Source organism: Nipponia nippon, unplaced genomic scaffold (assembly GCF_047370975.1).
Source record: "Nipponia nippon isolate SJK-2023a ecotype South Korea unplaced genomic scaffold, ASM4737097v1 scaffold_9, whole genome shotgun sequence".
In the NCBI taxonomy this organism is placed as follows: Eukaryota; Metazoa; Chordata; class Aves; order Pelecaniformes; family Threskiornithidae; genus Nipponia; species Nipponia nippon.
Genome location: NW_028262413.1, coordinates 7277955 through 7296400, shown reverse-complemented (window position 1 = coordinate 7296400; position 18446 = coordinate 7277955). Strand labels below are relative to the sequence as shown.

Sequence of the window (18446 nt, the reverse complement as noted above, 5' to 3'; positions counted from 1 at the left end):
CTGCCGACACGTGTTTTACCCCCACACAATAAACTGCACAGCCAGATCAGAGCGATTCATTAGTGCCATTAGCTGTCTATCAAATGCGTCACGTGCTCAGAACTACAGGTGCAAATCTTGCAAGTATGAAATGCACACACAAAAAGAGGTCTCCTGTTGAATATTCAACTGTAGGAAAACATATGGTATTTTTAACAGGTTGCTTTGCAGGCCAGTTAGATGTGAATTTAAAGCAATCATCTTTTAAGTCGTAGCTATGCTGCATGTCCTGTGCAGTTATACCCAGTTTACTTAATTTGAAATTTAGAGCAATTTCTTTTGTCTTGCAAATGTAATTTGATTATAAACCAGACGAATGGCTCCTCGCTCATTTTTCTTGAAGGTCTTGATCGCACGTCTGGAGCCTCTTTGTTATGCAACATACAGCAGTTCTTGCTAGTTTCAGCAAAAATTAAGAATTAGTATCATATAACGTACGTAAAATAAAGAAAAGTGGTAAATATTAGCAAGTTCTCCTAATTAAATTAGATTTTAACATTGAAAATAGTCTCTGTAAAGCTGTTATGGAGTATTTTGTTGTAAGGAACTCAGAAAATCTGCCCCTTGCTTATCAGTATAATTTGACCACCTTTTATATTCTTTTAACTTCTTCATGGCAGTATTTATAGAAAATAACAATGCAAGACATACATCTGTACCATCAGTGCTACAGCTGAAAACCTCTGCTTGCTGCTTTTTTCTTTTTTTTTTTTTTATCCTCCACATGCCTGCATATTTTGGATCCCCTTCTGCCTTGCATTGCTGCTGCTGCCAGTGAGGACGTAGCATGATGCAGCGTGGTAAACCCATAGTCAGTATTTTCATTTCAGTGACCCTCATCCTCTTCATCAGTCAGGTCACTGGCTTGGGGGATGCAAGGTTTAAAGGATTGGGGTCGGGAAGGAAGGACATCTCTCAGAAAGCCAAAATGGGAAGTAGGAATTGGGGTCTTGCAAGTGGAAAGTGTAGTGACGGTGATTAGCCTCTACGCCTGGCTGAGTCCTGCTGACCTGAGAGCACTCCCAGGGGTTGTGTGTCCCTCTGCCCAGGTTCTTGGATGTAGCAGGCACAGGTCCTTTTACGGCTGCTTTTTTACATGCTAAAAGCCTTCAAAGTGTAGCAAGGGAGAGCAGCAGAGGGATGCTGCTTGTGGCTCCCTCTCCTAACAAGTGGTGCTGAAGGATGCTCTTAGTTGTGCGGTTGCTGCAAAGCGGATGCACTCCTGCTCATCCCAGCATGATCCCTGTGGATTACGACGAGGGCAGCAAGTGAATATCAAACTGGGGAATCACCTTTCCCTCCAGACTTCTTCCGTCCCTGCAGACACCAGGCCTGGAGAATTTTTCTGCTGGGTAGATTCCTGATGTTTACGGAGTTTTCACTTTGCCAGACCAATATGTGGGGTCAGGTGAAGGATCCTTTTCCCAAACACATCGTAATTGCCTGGCAGCAGCTGTAGCAAAATCTGCCAGGAGTTTGGGAAGGGAAAGAGGATGCCCGGGGCCATGGACCTTTGCGTGTGTTGTCCCCATGCACAGCCTAACACTGTGTGCGTAGGGAGAGCTGAAATCCCCTGCTTAGGTTACTGGGATGGAGAAGGGGCAGCTGGTTTGTCCTAGTCCTTGCCAGGGAGCAGCGAGGTCGGTAACTGAGCCCGGGAGTCCTCTCTGCATCTAACCACAGCCCAGCATGTCCACCAGAGGCTTGTGCTGCTCATGGTCCTGTATCAGCCTGACTGTGCTGAAAGCTGTAGAAATGCCACAGGTTTGACCTTGCTTTTTGCATCTCACTTGCCTGCCAGGAGGCAGGGATCCCTCGTCCTCGCTTCTGGTGAAAACAGCTGAGATTTCACCCCCTGGTCCCTCCAGGGCATCTGAGAGGGTCAGGATCTGACCTCAGTTTCTCTCACTTGTTCTCATGCTGATACCAGCTCCAAATCCGGATCATTTGGCTTTTTTTATGCCACCACCTTCTTTCCATCCACAACGTGTTTTCCCCATAAGCTGGGTGGCTTCAGGCTCCCCTTTTTGCTGCAGGCACTGGGAAACCCTTTTGGTTGTGTTGTGCCAAAGTGTGGAAGAGGGAAACCAGTTGGCTCCTCAGTCTGATGGTGACTTGCTACTTCAGCATCCTCTGGGCTAGTGTATTTTGTCCTCGGTCTTCCTTCCTCCTCCTCCCTTGGATCTAGATCCCTCTGAAAGCTCTTTGTGCACAGGACCTTCATCCTACAAGAGGAGAGGAGGAGGGCAGCACGCCATAGTACACCTTCATCTCAACATCAAGGCCTACTCATTTTTCATATTTCAACGTTTGTACGTGGCAATGCTCATTGCAAAAGTCATTGGGCGCAGCAGTTAAATAGTCAGAAGCAGAAGTGAGTCATGTATGCCACACATGATGGCTTGTCGGGAGTCTTAAATGCACAAATACATATCTCAGCTTCTTCAGTCTTGAAATTCAAACATATCAAGTATTGCATTTTTAAAAGGGTCTTGGTTTGTTATTGGGTTTTTTTGGCTTGGGTTATTTGGTTTGGGGTTTTTTTTTTGCCTGCAGAAAGGTAAGGACTTTTGCGAGACATTTTATTCTTGTACATTTATCTTTATACCTGTCATATTTTTCGTGCTTGTTAGAGGCTATGGTGAATGAGGATGTGCAGAGAAGTAAATGTTAAGCCATTTGACGAGTAACTGTTGTTATAGCTTTCATGTTGTAGCAGTCCGAGATGGCACATGCGCATGCATGCACATGCAGAGAAAATCCAGCCCTCCGCTCCTGTGGATGGAGCTGTCTGTTAAACAGAAACTTGAGAAGAACATATTTTGCTGTTGGGGAAACTTGGGAGAAATAGCGAATTCATTTGGTTCCCACCTCTTTTGACTTAGTAAATACAAACTTCGAGCATCACTCAAATTCTCATCGGCAGTTCAATAGCAGCACTTGACTTGGAAGTAAGCAGACAGCTCCGAACCAGGGTGGAGTTTATTTTATTTGCAATTTAAGTACTGAAAAAAAAATAGATCCTGCTATTCATTAATTTTTGTATGACTCTACAATTCCTTTTATGTGGGTGAACAATACTTGTTAGAGTGAAAAGTTTTGCTTTTTTTGTTTTGCTACAATTTACAAGAAAAACTCCATTCACGCAAAGCTGTGCTTTTCTCCAATGTTCACATTATAAAAGAAAAAACCCAAAACTGTTCTTGTTTACTGTCGAAGTCATGCACAGTATTATAGTTAATAATGCTGCCAATACATATTACACCTTTTGGCAATATTTAAGCTTCATAAAAGTGGTCACTTGTCTGAAAGCACCAATCTTTGTTCATTCTGTGTTAGTGATGCATCAAACAAAATTCCCAAACATGCTCAATGTTCGTTTTTTGTTCTTGAAACCCTTCTCTTTTTAACATGGAAGATTGGTCCGTACTTGTTTTACATATCATTTGTGGTTCTATTTCATTTTTTAATGTCTGTTTATATTTAATGACTGTTAATCACACCATAGACAAAGAGTTGGTTGTTTTGAGAACTTGTAATGTTTTGTTCCCCCATAATAAGTAGCAAGGTTTATTGAGCTGCTTAAGAAATTTTCAGCTGTAAGTGGTTTTTTTTTGGTTGGTTGGTTTGATTTTCTTTAAGTTTCTTTTTCATTCTTTGCTTGAACCCAAATATTTAGCTGCTAGGTTAGGGCTCCTGTCTGCTTTCCTGAGCCTTGTTGCTAGTCTTTATGTTATTCTGGTTTGTTCCTTCTTACCCTGCTAACTTCTAGCTGGACTCAAGGGTAAGTGCTTCCCTGTAGCTAGCACAGCTCAGATAATCAGACTAGATTATCTGACATATGCAATGTGCTTTTTTTTCTCTTAAATCTTTCTCATGTTTAGATTTTGTAGTACAAACTTTCCATGTTATTTTCCTGAATTGAGGTTTGAAATGTAAGTTTTCATACTGAAATTAGGATGCATGTGATGTTTGCATAATTGCCTTCTCTCCCTGGCTTTCACATTGGCATCAAGTGATCCTTTTAGTAAAGCCAATCATTAACATTTCTATTTTTCATTCCAAGATGTAAATATTAATTAACATCACAATAAAACTGTAAATAATACCTTCTTTTGTTTCATGGAATTTACATCTAGTTGACTGCTTCCTGCCTGAAAACAGATCATTTTGCACTCTGACAATATCCTTTCTCTCCATGCCAATGATTAGCTTGGTGCAGCGCACCAGCGTGCGGGGCTAACCGTGGACACCTCAAAGTGTAGAAAGGTAGGGCAGGAGACCCCGAGAGACCTAGACGAGGTGCAGGACTCCACAGGAGCCCATAAAAACCCCTCCGCACATGCCTTGTGAAAACGAGCCTGAGTCATCCAGGTCTGGTAGTTCCCTCTCCCGTAAACTCGGTAGGGGATGATTTCGGCAACAAGCGGCAGCTCTCTGGGTTGCCCCAGGTTTGGAGATGCTGACCCACCCCGACTTAAATACGTTAGTCACGGAGGGGTGCTGCTGTTCCCCCAAATTATCATAAATTAATGTTGTAGCATGGGTCTCAATCACCAATCAAAGCAATGCTTGCCAGAGAATAAGCCAGGGGAATTATTATTTTACCTTTTCCTACTGGCATACCTACTTTGAAAAAGATAAAAGCACACACTTGTGCTGTAAAAGAGCTCCTTAGTCTTTGTTCAGCCTTAAATACACCCGGTACAAGTCCTTTATTGATGTTAAAAGCTGCTTGTCTAATATCTGGTGAGTGCCTGCTTTCCTTAGGAGGGAATAGCATCAGTGGGTCATGAGAGCTGGCAAATATGTATCCAGAGTACCTGAATGCAATTATGAGAAGGAACAGGCGGTGTCATCCCTCCTGGCCATCAAACAAGACTCCTTTTTTTCTTCTTCCTCCTTTTGTTTCTTTTTTCTTCTTTTTTTTCTGTGTGTGAGTATGTGCGTGTGTGTATAAATATACCCCTGGGTAGCAGGCAGAATTCCTTCTCAGCAGACACTTTCTTTTTTCTTTCTTTTTTTTGTTTTCTAAATGTTTGGATTTCCAAAGAGGATTCTTATCAGACTTTACCACAAAAAAAAAAAAAAAGTTTAATTTGATGGAAATACAGATTTTTGCCACTTTGAAAGAAAGAAAGAAAGAGTGAATGAATGAATGAACTTGGGTCTGGCAACATTACATGTATTTGCACTACAATGCATTGCTATCCTATTAGAGTATTAGTTTTGTGCTTTAATTGCTTTATTTTTTTTAGATAGTTAGAGGTATCATGAGAACGCTGCTGTGTCTTCTGTATTGTCAACTTGCAGATGCTTCATTGCAGGAATGCAAAATTAAACTGTTAATTCAGTTCTCACGTAACTTGCATGAATTTAAAACTAGCCTGTAAATCACTTCTACATGCTTGAAGAAGCATGGGACTCTAACTTATGAAATACAAATTCACAGGTTTCCGCAGTCATCCAATTCAAAAATATTTTTAAATAGTTATAAAAATGCTGTGAAACGATGTTTTATATTATAAATAGCTGTTCTAAAACTGTGTTTTTAACTTGCCACACAAGGAATTATGTAAGTGCATACTACAAATTCTTATTCATTTAACTACCAAACATTAGATAACTTAGATTTCAATTCAGTGCCTAGTATGTCCGGTGATTTACAGGAACATTCATAACCGTTTATTAAAATTGTAACTCGACCAGCAAAGAATTTGTTTGCAGCAGGGGAAAAGCCATAAAACACAGGAATAAACAGCCGATTAAATTTAAAGCTATCTTCTAACGTGGAATGATATGAAGAAAAAAAAAGAGCTCTGAGGTATCCAGCTGAGAGGCGAGTTCAGCCTGCTGCAGCGGCCGCAGCGCGTAGCGGGGAGGAGGTTTGCAGAGCCCCGGACACACACACGCACACACACACACCAGTTTTCAGAGGTGGCAATGCCGTAGCGCACGGCGAGGAGGGGACTTGGTAAGACACCAGCCGGCACCGCCAGCAGCTCACTCACGATCAACAGCCTGGCATGTTAGCTCCCGGTACGGGTTTTTTTTCCCCCGTCCAGAACACTGGTATTTGCTAGTAAAGCCTCTCGCTCCGCACGGCCGAACAAAACGAGGTTTCTAGGCGCTTCCCGTGGGTATTTCTTTAACGAGCCACAGCCCGAGCGTGTCCGTTCGCTCCGCTTAAGCGCTGAGAGCAGGAGGGGACCCCGCCGCCCCTCCGAGCGTGCGGCCGGTCGCGGTGGGCACGCCGTCGCCCGCCCGCCGCGGTGTGTTGCCGGCGAGCACCGCGCAGGCTGGAAAACTTCTCCCGCTTTGCCCGGCCAGGCCAGCGAAGAGTTTTCTAGAAATATCTGTAAATGAATAGCTGCCATCAATCATTGTCATTCCTTTATTTCATGTCTCCTGATGAGGTTGACTAGTGTCATTGTTTGTTACTGTCCAAACCACATCTTCATTCTTGTAATGTCAAGCAGATATGACAAGCACACATTTTCCAGATGAGTAAGATACAAAGTCACCTTTTAATTTACAGTTGTTTGGGTTTTTTTTGTTTGTTGGTTTTGTTATTTTTTTTCTAATAAGCAAACGTGTCGTAAAATTTACTGGATGTTCAGTTGCCTTTGGTACTAAAACAAAGTCACTCATTAACGAAAAGAAATAAATCTGGAGTAAGAAATTCTTACAATAAAATGGCTACCTAAAGCCTTTTATAACAAGAATTCTTTTATGGAGCTTGTCCCCCGCTATTAACTTCACTGCTCTCAGAGCAAAATCTGCTAAAATTATTGCTGGAGCAAAAGAAATGCAGAGGGCAGGGAAATACGTTTTAAAAAGTGAATGAGAGATTTGACTGGTTTGTCTCTTCCTTTTTAAATAACAGTTAGATAAAGAGAAATACAGCCCTCAGAGGACCAAATGGTGGGACAGTCCTTTGGTTTTCATTATTGTTGTTGTTGTTGTTGAAATCTTTGTGTTCCCGACACTGGCAGATTTTTAAGACTCTGATTTCAAACACTTGCAGGGAGCGTGTGTGTGACAGGGGGGCTAGTTAATGGAGTCAGTATAAAATGCAAACTGGATAAAAATGAACAAAATAAACCCAGCAGCATTAAAAAAAGAGCGAATTGTAGGTGACCAAGTGTAATATAAAAGGCCAGAGTCTGCAGTTTTCCAGAAGAAAGGTTCGTGGAGTCTGTGCTGCCAATTTACCTCCGCTGGCAGCCTCCCTTCCGAGACCACCATCGAACACCTTTCAGCTGCGGTTGTGTGCAGCTTGTCTAAATATGTAAGATAACTTTTGTGGGCCTGCAGCAGCATTTTGGCTGGGGCCCTGAACAAAGAAGCACCAGCGAGCTTGGCACGGCACCTTGGGAAGGGATTGTAAATTACTGGAGCATCATATAACTTACTTTCTTTGGTTTCTCCTTTCTTTTTAGCTAGAATAACAGAGCAGGGTCAAAAAAGCTACCGTATTTGACTGAAACAATTAATTTAAAGTACTTGCAAATTAGCTGTACAGTTTGGGTGTGAATATTAGCCATTCTCATTTTGTACTTTGTTTAAAATCTCATTCAAACTGTACAAGCCATTTTGAAAGAGGATGGATTATATATAAAACCTACTTCACATGCAGATGTTGACATTATTTTAAGTCACACGGATCAGCTGTCTGGAGCGGAGGACCAATATATTTAGATCTATCCTATTCTTTTTGTATTGCCTTTTTAATGCTTTTGGTATACTTTGACTCCTAAATTTCATTTTTAAAAGCGAGTCCATTGGAAAAATTAAAATGCAAAAATAAATTGCAAGTTGCATGGCATGTTTATTTTCTAATGATTAATTAAGGGAAGCTGAGTTTGGAGTGGGATTGTCTTTTTTAACCTGCTCCTAGTTATTCTTAAGGATTTTAAGCATCTGGCCCAGAGCAGATATTACATTTAAGGGAAATACATATGTGTATTACCATTCTCCAAAGACATCTCCAGTACAAACCACACCAGCTTTATGCCTTGGGTGGGTGATGTGCACCCACCCGGCCCCACAGCTCTGCCGACGCAAAATGATCCGATCACGCCAGAACTGCGGTGCTGGGCGGCTGCACGGAGAGCTGCAGCTGGTCATCTTCCTTCCCATGGCAGAAAACCCCATTTTAAACCACCGACCGAGCAGAAGTCATGCGGCTCATACTTTTTTGCTCACCCAAGCTCATGCAGTGTCATGTCTGATGCTTCTCTCTTCGGGTGGTTGTTCTGAGATGGTGAGATTCGGGACAAGTGGGCTTTCGAGGAGGCACCCAACGGGATGCTCAGTAAGGTGTTGCTCGCAGTGATTAATGAAAGTAAAATTGCCCCTGATTATGGAGAGTTGTGAAGGCCATTTAAGCGCCGTGTCAATTCTCAGTGCTTGGCAGGGAACTGTCTGTGCCCTTGCCTTGGGCACAGAGATCTTAAAAAGCCCGGGACAGACCCTCAGCTCCATTGTAACCAGCAGAGCTTCGGCAGGTTCACACCAACCAAAGGTCTGCTCTGTGTCCACCTTGTACAAAGAACATAAAGTGGGAAAAAGCTTATTAGTTTGGAGTAAAAAATATTCATTACAAACATGCTTTCTAGCACATCTGCTCAAAAAAGTTCACCAGCTAAAGGGCTAGAGGACTCTTCAAATTTCCAGCTGATTTACTCAGCTCTCAGAGCCTCGTTGGCTGAGCAGGAGGATTGACAGTGTATCAGGGCTCCTAATTGAAAAGTAATAAAATCTCTGAGCAAAGCTGGCAAATGAAGGCCTCCAGCCAATTTGTCAGCTTGCAGTCAACACAGAGGAGCCTTGCAGAGCAGCAAGCCATTAAAAATAGTCCGATAATATCTGTTAAAACATTTTGCAGGCACTAGGGATGGAATCGAAAACAGCGTGGACAAACTCTTTGGGAGTGAACTCAATCAAATCAATCTTGGCCTAGAGGGACAAGAGATGATGGGGCAGAAAGCTGTCAAAACAGACAGGAGCCGTGAGCCTCAGGGCTGGGTGGGCTTCGCATCCCACGCCCAAGGATGCTGGGGAGGTGCCGCGGCAGTGATGCGCTCGTCGGGGAGGTCGTCCCTGTCCCCCGAGCCAGCCCTCGCGCTGCCACGTTGCTCAGCACTGGCGGCGGCTTCTTCTGTCCCCATGCTGAATGCACCGAGCTGCTGGCAGAGGCGGAGGGGGGATTTGGGACCGGGGAGAGAGGCAGGGGGGAGGCAGCAGGACCTGGCGCATGGTGCAAAACAGGGGAGCGGACCCTCAAAAATTAAGCAGCTGTAAGAAGAAAAATCAGTGTTTATTCAGCAGGGTTTTAATGAGGAAAATTGCCAGCTACTGCTGAATTAAGTATTGCTAGCAGCTAATTGAAATGTTACATGTTTTAATTTGTCTGATTTCTTTCCAGTGGGTGATGTTATTTATATAGTTTGTACGTAGCTGACGACAGACTATACAGAAAATGTAAAAATTGCTTCCAATGATCAGTAATATGAGCACAGACATGAACAAGGTATTTAGGAAGACATGCCACCCTTCACAGCTTAATATTAAATAGTAAAACATATGTAAAAGAACACTATCTCATTATCATGTAAAGCTCTTTTTATTCTTTTTTTTTTTTAAAAAAATTAAGGATTTTTGTTTCTTCTGGAAAAGAGGTATTTTGTTTTAAAACAAATGCAGTTACCCTATACTACTACTATTGCGGAAAACCGCATTTTTTGTGTCCTTTCAGCCACATTGTTTCAAGGCCACCCAGTTCCCCTAGGAGGCTATAAACAGGGGAAGGATTTAAATCCTGTTCTCTTTGTCAAGGATTTGGCAAGAACCCACATAGTAGGAAGCTGAGCACAGACAAAACCGAGTGAAAGGTGTCCTTTAATTCCCCGGCCGCTGGTAGAACAAAGCCTGCTCCCAGCGGGGTCCCGGCTGGCCGCACCCAGGCCGGCTTGGCGGCTTCATTTCAACTGCTGAATTCGGTGTATTTTTAGTTCACCATGTTGAGATTAATTAATTAGCCCCTAGGAGTTAGTGCCCGTAAACGTCACCCAAAGCAGAGAAGTATGAATACGTTGAGGCTGTTAATTCACCCAAAAATGGCAGCTCGTAATCCAGGCAGGGGGAATTCAGCCCCTCCGTCGGGATGACTGGCAGCTCCGGTGCACCATCGGGTTACTGCCTCACTGACAACAAACTACATATCAATTTAACTTCTTAGCAATGCTTAAAAGAGCGTCTTTTTATTTTGGTGAGGTAGCATTTAAAGTTGCCGTTAGGAAAAAAATTGCCGCAGGGAGACAAACATTGGCATTTGGATAAAGAGCAATGTAACTGGTTTGATACCTAGAAACCCTAGTAAATGTAGAGAAAAATGCTACGGCTGTAACTTCATTAGAATGGCAGAATCTATTATAATTAACCGCAACTAACTAAATAGGAGCTAATTTACTTATGTGAGCCAAAATTCTGTTAACTCATAGCGTATTGTAACATACAGAGTAAGTTCTTGGGTTTGTGTTCTGGTTTTAAGTACAGAATAAATGCACTATAATGAGCAGTTGACAAGATGTTAATTCTAAAATCTTTTGCCTACATGCAATAAGATAGTCCATAACTGATGCAAGTTGACAATGGGAGGTGAAAAGTGTACTGTATAGCCTGCAAAGAGAACAGTTAATGGCAATGTAGGGAAGAGGAGATATTTAGCTTTCATGCTTCATACTGTATATTTTTTTCTGTTGTATTTGTCAACTAAAATGTCTTATATCTCTCTAAATGGTGTCTTTCTCTATATGTATAAATGAACAGATGCAGATAGAGCTCAAAAGCATGGCATGGATGAATTTATCTCTTCCAATCCCTGTAACTTTGACCACGCTTCACTCTTTGAGATGGTTCAGCGCCTCACTTTGGACCACAGACTTAATGATTCCTATTCTTGTCTGGCAAGTATATTCTTTGGTCTCTAGTGATATAAACATCAAGCAGCAAAGTCAAAGCTAGTGTGAGTGGGGGCTAATCCCCCTGTTGCTGGAAGATTGACTTCTGTTTACACCACGTTTGAATTTGGCCCAGAGGTATTTACTTTTGAGAGGCTACCTGCAGTGAACTGACTGCTGTTCTCCAGTTGCACTGTCTTTACCCTTTCTGTTTGCAATGCTTAAAATGTTTCTTCCTGCAAAGACAAACACCAGTGTGGGGATGCGAAGTAGAGAGCAGTGTTTTGCAGCCTCCCGCACTGCCTTCCAGAGTCTTCTGGATGAAAGAACAGGGGAAAAATGACAGTCTGGTACCACCTCCCATGTCAGTGGAGTCCCACCAGGAGTAACTGTGGCCCAGCTTTGTGTCTCTTTATGAGCAGGGATGCCAAGCAGGTAACAGATGGGACTAGGTGGATAACTGCAGTGACACTGCAGTCTGTCCACACTCACGTAGTCGCATGCCCATCCTGATTATTCTCATGAGCACAGGTTGCAGCTCTCAGCCCACTGCTGTGTAACATGGTCTATGGTACAGTGGCACTGAGATACTCCAGGACAGCTTGTAGCCTTTGGCTGGGGTGCAGTGCTTGGGGGCTTTTAGGTATTGTGAGGATTTAAATGACAAATAACCTTTAACGATACAACTTGAACAATTAATTTTTAGCGGTTTCGGTGGGGAGGATGAAGAGGCTCTTAAGTTTTGAGAAAACAACAGGATGAAGCCTTTCTAGAGGGGCCTGAAATGCCGATACTGTCCTGAACATGGCATAGGACAGATCCTGACCTGCTGCCCTCCTCGTCTTGCACAGAAACCTCCACACTGGGGTCTGCGTCTTCAGCAGAAGGACCACCCCGTGCCGGTAGCCTTCAGCTTTTGCCAGCTGTGCAGTCCCTGGAGCTGGGGCTCTTGAGTGGCTCGCTGTTAAAAGCAGCAACCTGGGAACACAACCGAGCAGTTGGCAGTCAGGCTGTCACTCTCAAATCCCGTCCTCCACGTCCCCCTCCACCATGGTGCTCCTTTCACCTGCTCTACTCCTTGCAGTGCACACAAGGGCTGATCTCCTAAGGCTAAGATCCAGTAAATGCCATTAGCAGTAGTGAGTTGTCACCTTCCTGATGAGAGGCAGGGCTAGGAGGAATAGTTGTGAACATCCCCTGAGGTAAGGATGGGGTGGGGGAAGGCTGCAGCGTGCACTTTACCCGCAGGTACCCAAGTGGTACGTGTAGGCTTGGTGGGAGCATTGTCAGACCTGCAGCAGGTTTCTCACCGGTTCCATCAAGGTCTTTGCTCCAGCAGGCAGTGAATTTGGCATGCAGCTTCTGCTCCCCACGCATGGCTGACCCTAGGAAGACCATCCCCATCCATGCATGTCTGACAGGTTGGCTTGCAGCTGGTTTGTCTCTGTGCGGTCTCGGGCCTGGTGAGGGAGCTGTGGCCGTTGACTTAAATTCGTGGAGAGGTGCAAGGCCATCACTGAAAATGATTAACAATGTTTCTCTTCAAGAAACCCACCAGCCACACTTCTGCTTCTTGTCAAGATGTTTAGGCCCTTGCTAGAAGCTACCGAAGTGGTGGAGCTCCCCTCAGCACCAAGACTTGTGCCTCTGGAGCGGAGCATCACCAATTAACCATCACCTTTCAAGTCACCCATTGCAGAATGTTATAAAGAAGAGAATAATGGCCTGTGTTCACCTACACTTGGATTTCACATGCTTCTTCACTTATTTTACTATGGTTTTGTCCTGATTATGGTGTAAAAAAACAGACTGACCTCAAATTTGAGTTCAACTGCAAAGAGTTCCCATTGCTCTTGCTGTGTCTTTGGGATGCTGGTGATACCACTGCGCTGGCTTGCCTGGAGGAGCTGTGAGCCTGTGGTAAGCCTGCTCTGTCCGCTCTTTGTGCTGCTGGGCAATTGTTGTTCTCCCTACAGGACATTCCCATGCAAGGTCCTGCAGAGTTTTGCCTTGTCACACCTCTTCTTGTTTTCAAACGTGGACATGGAGGTACCAGGGAAGACTTACCCAGACACAGTGGCTTACCCTGACACAGAGGATAACTCAGCGTTGCCTCCTTTCTGTAGAACCAGGTTAAACAACGTTATTGCGAGCCCACTCGCTGGCTGAGCCAGGCATCCCTATGAAAACAAACAGGCTGGCTGACTAATCTCAGCTATGGCAGAAGTGATGTTTGCTGGCAGAGAGCACTGTGCTGGGGAAAGGGAAGAGCGTTGTCTGCATCACTTGCTGAGGGCTCCTGCCCATTGTCCACAAACTGGTAGCACAGTCGCATTCACAGTTCTTCCTGGACTTTTGGGAAGAGTATGCAGCTCTTCCAGCTTAGTATGGACCCCACACACGTGTGGATCTTCATTCCTTTCTGTTTGGACATGTGTGTTATTTCTGAGGCTGCCCTTCAACTCTTTCCAGGACTTCCCAACCTGCTGCCGGCATCCGGCTCGTGCAGCTGGGTCCCTGCTGGAGCTGTATTTCTCATGATGTGTCAGCACTCGTGGGATTCACATACTACAGCACAGCATGTACTGAGGAAAGGTGGTCTTCCAGAGTGCCCAGCTTAGCTGAGATGATATGAAGGAGTCAGATTAAAAGGTCCATGAAGCAGGTTACCAAAATGAAATTGTTTTGTTTTACCTATGGTATATGAGAAAATTCAGCTACTGAAAAGTGAAAGTTTTCCCTCAAAAAAACCTGGTTTTTGCAAAAGCTGCATTTACCATTAGAAAAATTGCCAGTGATTCACCAACCCTGACCAAGCCTTGCTTTACCCTGCTTCAAAGCTCCTGTTGCACTCCCCACTGGTGCCTGGGACATGTGTCCCCTTCTCGATGCAGTTCAGATGCTTGTTGAACACGGTCAGTTGAACTCCCTGTGCTCTACGGCCTTCCTCCGATGTCCCCTCTAGGTTTCCTCATGCCGTTGAAGACTATCTGGGAGACCAAACTGAGCTACACCTAGCTGCGCTGGGGTGAGACACCCCGTGTGTCACCACTATTGGTTGCCTTTGCCAGACTGACTGGTTGTCAGCTGGTTGTGCCAGGCAGATCTTAATCAAGAGCCAGGATCTGCCTGAAGATGTGGGGGATTTGTCTGAATACCGCCTTCATCAAACCAGATTTTTTCTGGGGCTGTGGGGAGCAGCATTTGCTGCTCCTTTGGAGCCTTGTTCAGCAGCAGGATTTTTATTTCATACCTCTGCTGTGCAAAAGGAGACCACCTGGTCCTCCTGGGCTCTGGATCTCTCCACCGTAGTCTGCTTGCCCGTGCTTTCAAGAGGTATTGTGGTATGAGGCTCATCACTGAACCTCTGAGCTTCTGCTCAGGTTTCCCCTCCGTGAGCCATGGCAGCAATCTTGAGTGGTTGCCCCCATCCCTTCTGTCCACCTGAGGACCAGCACTTGTCAGAGCCCGGTGCAGGGGAGCAATGTGGGGTGTGCTGGATCGCTGGGTCCAGCCTCCTGCTTCTTTCACCCCAGATTCTGGGCTTGATACCCGGCTCCAGTGAAATTAGTGCCAGCCTTCCCGTTGGTGTCAGTAGGGCCAAGATTTCACCCCATAGGGAGGACTGAGTCCTTTGTATGTATTAGGGGAATATAACAATTGCAACTGCATTTCTACCCCAGTAAGCAAATGCATGCGCCTTTCTATCGCAGAACAGTTACGGCATATATATTTTTACCACCCCTGATCACCGAAGACTTGTGTGAAAAGAGGCAAGGTGAAGAGACGGTCCAAGGATGTAACAAACAGGCAACGTAAAGAAATCCAGAATCAAGGATAATACCACCAACCAAAAAGCAAACAAAAATACCATTAAAAGCGGTGAAGGCAAATATACCCCTCCCAAAAAATAGCCTTCCAGAGTGCCGTCCCATCTGCATTGTTCTGTGGCTTCATTTTGAAATGTGCACTTCTAGTGATCCCAGCACTGTAGCTACTCCCTATATCTATCATTTTCCCCTCATTATTTTAATTCTTTTCTCAATCTGTTTTGGAGTTGGCCCAATAAGGATGAGCAAATCCTTCTCTATGTCTTTGAGCTCTTAATTGATATTTCTTCAACTCTTTTCAAAGCAGCTATTTTGGCATCTAGAAAAGATTTGGTGTCATCTGAGTGGTAGAAAATATATTTTAATCTTTCACAGCAGTGTTGTTTCTAAGATGTAGCATTTGGGGTAACAGATGGGGTGGCAAAGAAGTTGCCTATAGGGGCAGTGCTCTGCCTCAACTACTCTCCCGCCCGCTGCAGGAACTTTTCAATTAAACGATGAAAGATTTTGCAGCTTGATGCATTCCAGAGCTGCGTCTTAGCAATTGTTTAGCACCCAAATTTCCATGTAAATATTGACGGTTTTGCAGCATTTTGAAAAGCAATCTACAAGAATATTCTTGTTCTCGCTAGCGCCTTTCCCGAAGGCAGAGGCGCGCTCCGCTTCAGCTGTCCCGGGATGTTCACTGGAGCCGTCCCCTCGCGGGGAAGGGCGTCCTCCTTGGGAGCACGGACATTGCACCACAAGCCGTGTGTCACCAGGTCCTCAGGACTGACAGACTGAGTCATAGTCTGAGGTTTCTGGATGTGTAAAGAAACCCTGCTCGTGAGCAGAGCTTCCCTTTGCTTCGATGCCGAGGAGGTGGGCGATGGCAGAGCGTGTCGCCAGCAGTACGCAGTAAGGACGATGGGAAACGTCTTCCTCCGTCTGCAGGACGTTCCTACCTGCCAGATGCAAGAGAAGTCATTATTCAGTGTAATCCTCCATGCTCTCCCCCAGATCAGTCTTCTTGCTCCTGGCCGAATGTACAGTCCCATCCCCGAAATGAGATTACTGTTTCACGCTGTTTAAATAACCAAACCTTTGTCATCTCTTAAAGGTGTAAGTCTTTTTTTTTTGTTGTTCTTTTTTTTCTTTTTTTTGCTAGGCACTGACATGAACTGGCCTAACTTTTCAGCATTTAAAATGACATTTCCCTTTAACGGTAGCATAATATGTTTTTATTAACAGTTGCACTTAGTATATGCTGTGTTTGGGTGATGATATACAGACTGTATTGTTTAAGAGTGACCTGTCTGCTTTTTCCTTAACATAGCCTTAGGTTTGTCTTTCTTTTATTAGAACAGTTGACCACTACACCTCCAAATCTGATAGCCTTTGTATTTAATAACTTATATTTAAAATCAAGTCTCTTTATTTCTAAACAGGGCTGGTTTAGTCCTGGCCAGGTCTTTGTGCTAGATGAGTATTGTGCACGTAATGGAGTGAGAGGCTGTCACAGACATCTCTGCTACCTCAGAGATTTGCTAGAGCGCGCAGAAAACGGAGCTATGATTGACCCCACCTTACTTCACTACAGCTTTGCCTTTTGTGCATCACATGTTCATGGCAACAGGTAAGGAATTCTTCTCGGCTAGCAGCTCCCTGCCAGCAAGGGATGACTTTGTCAAAGATAGGTTTCCTTGGATAATGCACAACAGTCCTCAATTTGTTTTCACAGTGGATGTTTGGCAGCAGCGCTTCTAGTGGCATAGTCGGTTTGTTTGTTTGTTTCGTTGCTTGTTTAATGTAAGCAATAAAAATGCACGTGGAGGATCCAGAAATGAGGGGTTTTAACTTTCTTACCCAGGCACCTGCTAGATGCAGTTCTGGACAAGATAGAGTTGAAGTACATGTGACTGTCACGGGCTAAATAAATAGAAGTAAATGATATACTGTGCTGATTTAATTGCTGTGCAAGAGGATCTGACAAGTTGCAGCGGTATCAAACTTCAGTGTTCAGAAGGGCTTTAAGCCCCCGGGCACCCATTTAAATCCATGTGACGTCAGTTCAGAAATTGCTTAGACATAACTGAAAATTTTATCTTGCTCTGTTGCAAAGCAATTTCGGTTTCAGAAGTAGCCCATTCCTTTCTCTCAAATGTGGCAAATCTTTGGTGGGAGGAACTGGAGCTGTGCTTTTTCCTCTTCTATTTATTTTGTTGACAGCTGTAGCATCTATTGCAGCTTCTTTTTCTGCTTTTTTTCTGTTAAGTTGCATTATATACTTTGAGATATCGCTCTCTATCCTGCATATGCTGCTGAAGAAAGGAATGTTGTAAAATAATTATGTGTTTTCATAAACCCTCTGGTAAATACCATCCCGAATTATGACACACATTGCCCAGGTTTCGCGTTGCAAGGCTGCCGCTTGCTTTTGCAGTTACTTTCATACATCTTGTCATGGAAACCGAGTTTTGCTTCCTTAGTTTCTTTTTTAGTTCTGACTTTCTTTTGCTCTTTCGTTCCTTCTTTGCCAATTGTTATTTGGTTTCAGTCGTTTGCTTTCAGTTTAGTTTCCTTTTGTTTCATTTTGAGTTTTTTCATGCTTTCTTCTTGTTTCTTTCACTTTTGCTGCTGGCCTTGCCCCCCGCGTTTCAATCACTTCCCAAAGCCAACACATGGCAGAGTTACTTGGTGGGTCACAGCCAAGCGCAGACGGCGAGGGGGGCAAAGTGTCTCATGCCTCTGCCGCTGAAGCGGAAACAAAAAAGGATTCCAAAAAGGAGTCCAAAAAAAGGAAAGATTCCAAATCCCAGCCGAATCCAGAGCCGAAAAGGTAAGCGAAAGCGTGCAGTGCACAGAAGTGTGTTGTAGCAGGCACCAGGCTCCTCGGTCACTGAGCACACTGGGCAGTTTGGGTCCCTGCGGCACGGGGAGACCTGCTGTGGCACTGGCATTCAGGTTGTACGCTCTCCTGGGAGTTGGATGGCATTTGGGCACCCAAGTACCATAGCGGGTCAGGGCATTGAGTTTTTTAGGTGTGTGTTTAGGAGGTGGCTGACACGGCATGTAGGGCTTGAGACTGGGCAGGACAAACTGGCTGCCCCCATTGCCCCTCTTCCATAGGCAGGGCTCATCCCGGGAGGAGGCTTTCTGGGGACGGGGCCTGGCTCAAAGCCTGTTTGGCCCATAATGGAGAGGAGGTTGGATGCAGGTCACGGCTACTCTGTGTACATCTTCACGGGATCCAGCATGGCCAGAGCCAGAGCCTCCTCTTCATTGGGGTCGGTGGCAAGAGGTATCTGGCAGTACTGGCCATGGTGACACCCCGCCATGCCCTCCCCGTGGGGCTGGAGAGTTGTGGGCTCAGGAAAATGTCTTGCTTTAAAACCTGTGCGGTGTGTAGACCCCAGTCCCTTGCCTGTACAGTTGCCCAGGACTGCGTGCGGCTGCTGCACCTTGCCGGGAGACCACTGGGGACTGCCAAACGGGCAGCTCGGCCATGGACAGGCTATTCGAGTCATTCATTTAAAATATTCCAAGAAAGGAACAAGATGTTTTGCTATGACTTAGTTGTCTTTAGCTGATGATTGACTTCACATCAGAAGGCTGAAGATTCATGTTGCTTCTT

At 44.7% G+C, this 18446-nt stretch overlaps 1 protein-coding gene across 8 annotated transcripts in view; it reads left to right on the top strand.

Annotated features, from left to right (window-relative positions):
* CADPS (calcium dependent secretion activator) overlaps window positions 1-18446 on the top strand; it is a 223542-nt gene that overhangs the window by 124144 nt on the left and 80952 nt on the right. For all 8 annotated transcript variants that reach the window (XM_087743393.1, XM_087743388.1, XM_087743392.1 and 5 more), the window contains exons 12-13: window positions 10873-11009; window positions 16261-16448. In XM_087743393.1, coding sequence (XP_087599519.1) covers window positions 10873-11009; window positions 16261-16448 — 325 coding nt within the window. The remainder of the gene's footprint in view (window positions 1-10872; window positions 11010-16260; window positions 16449-18446) is intronic.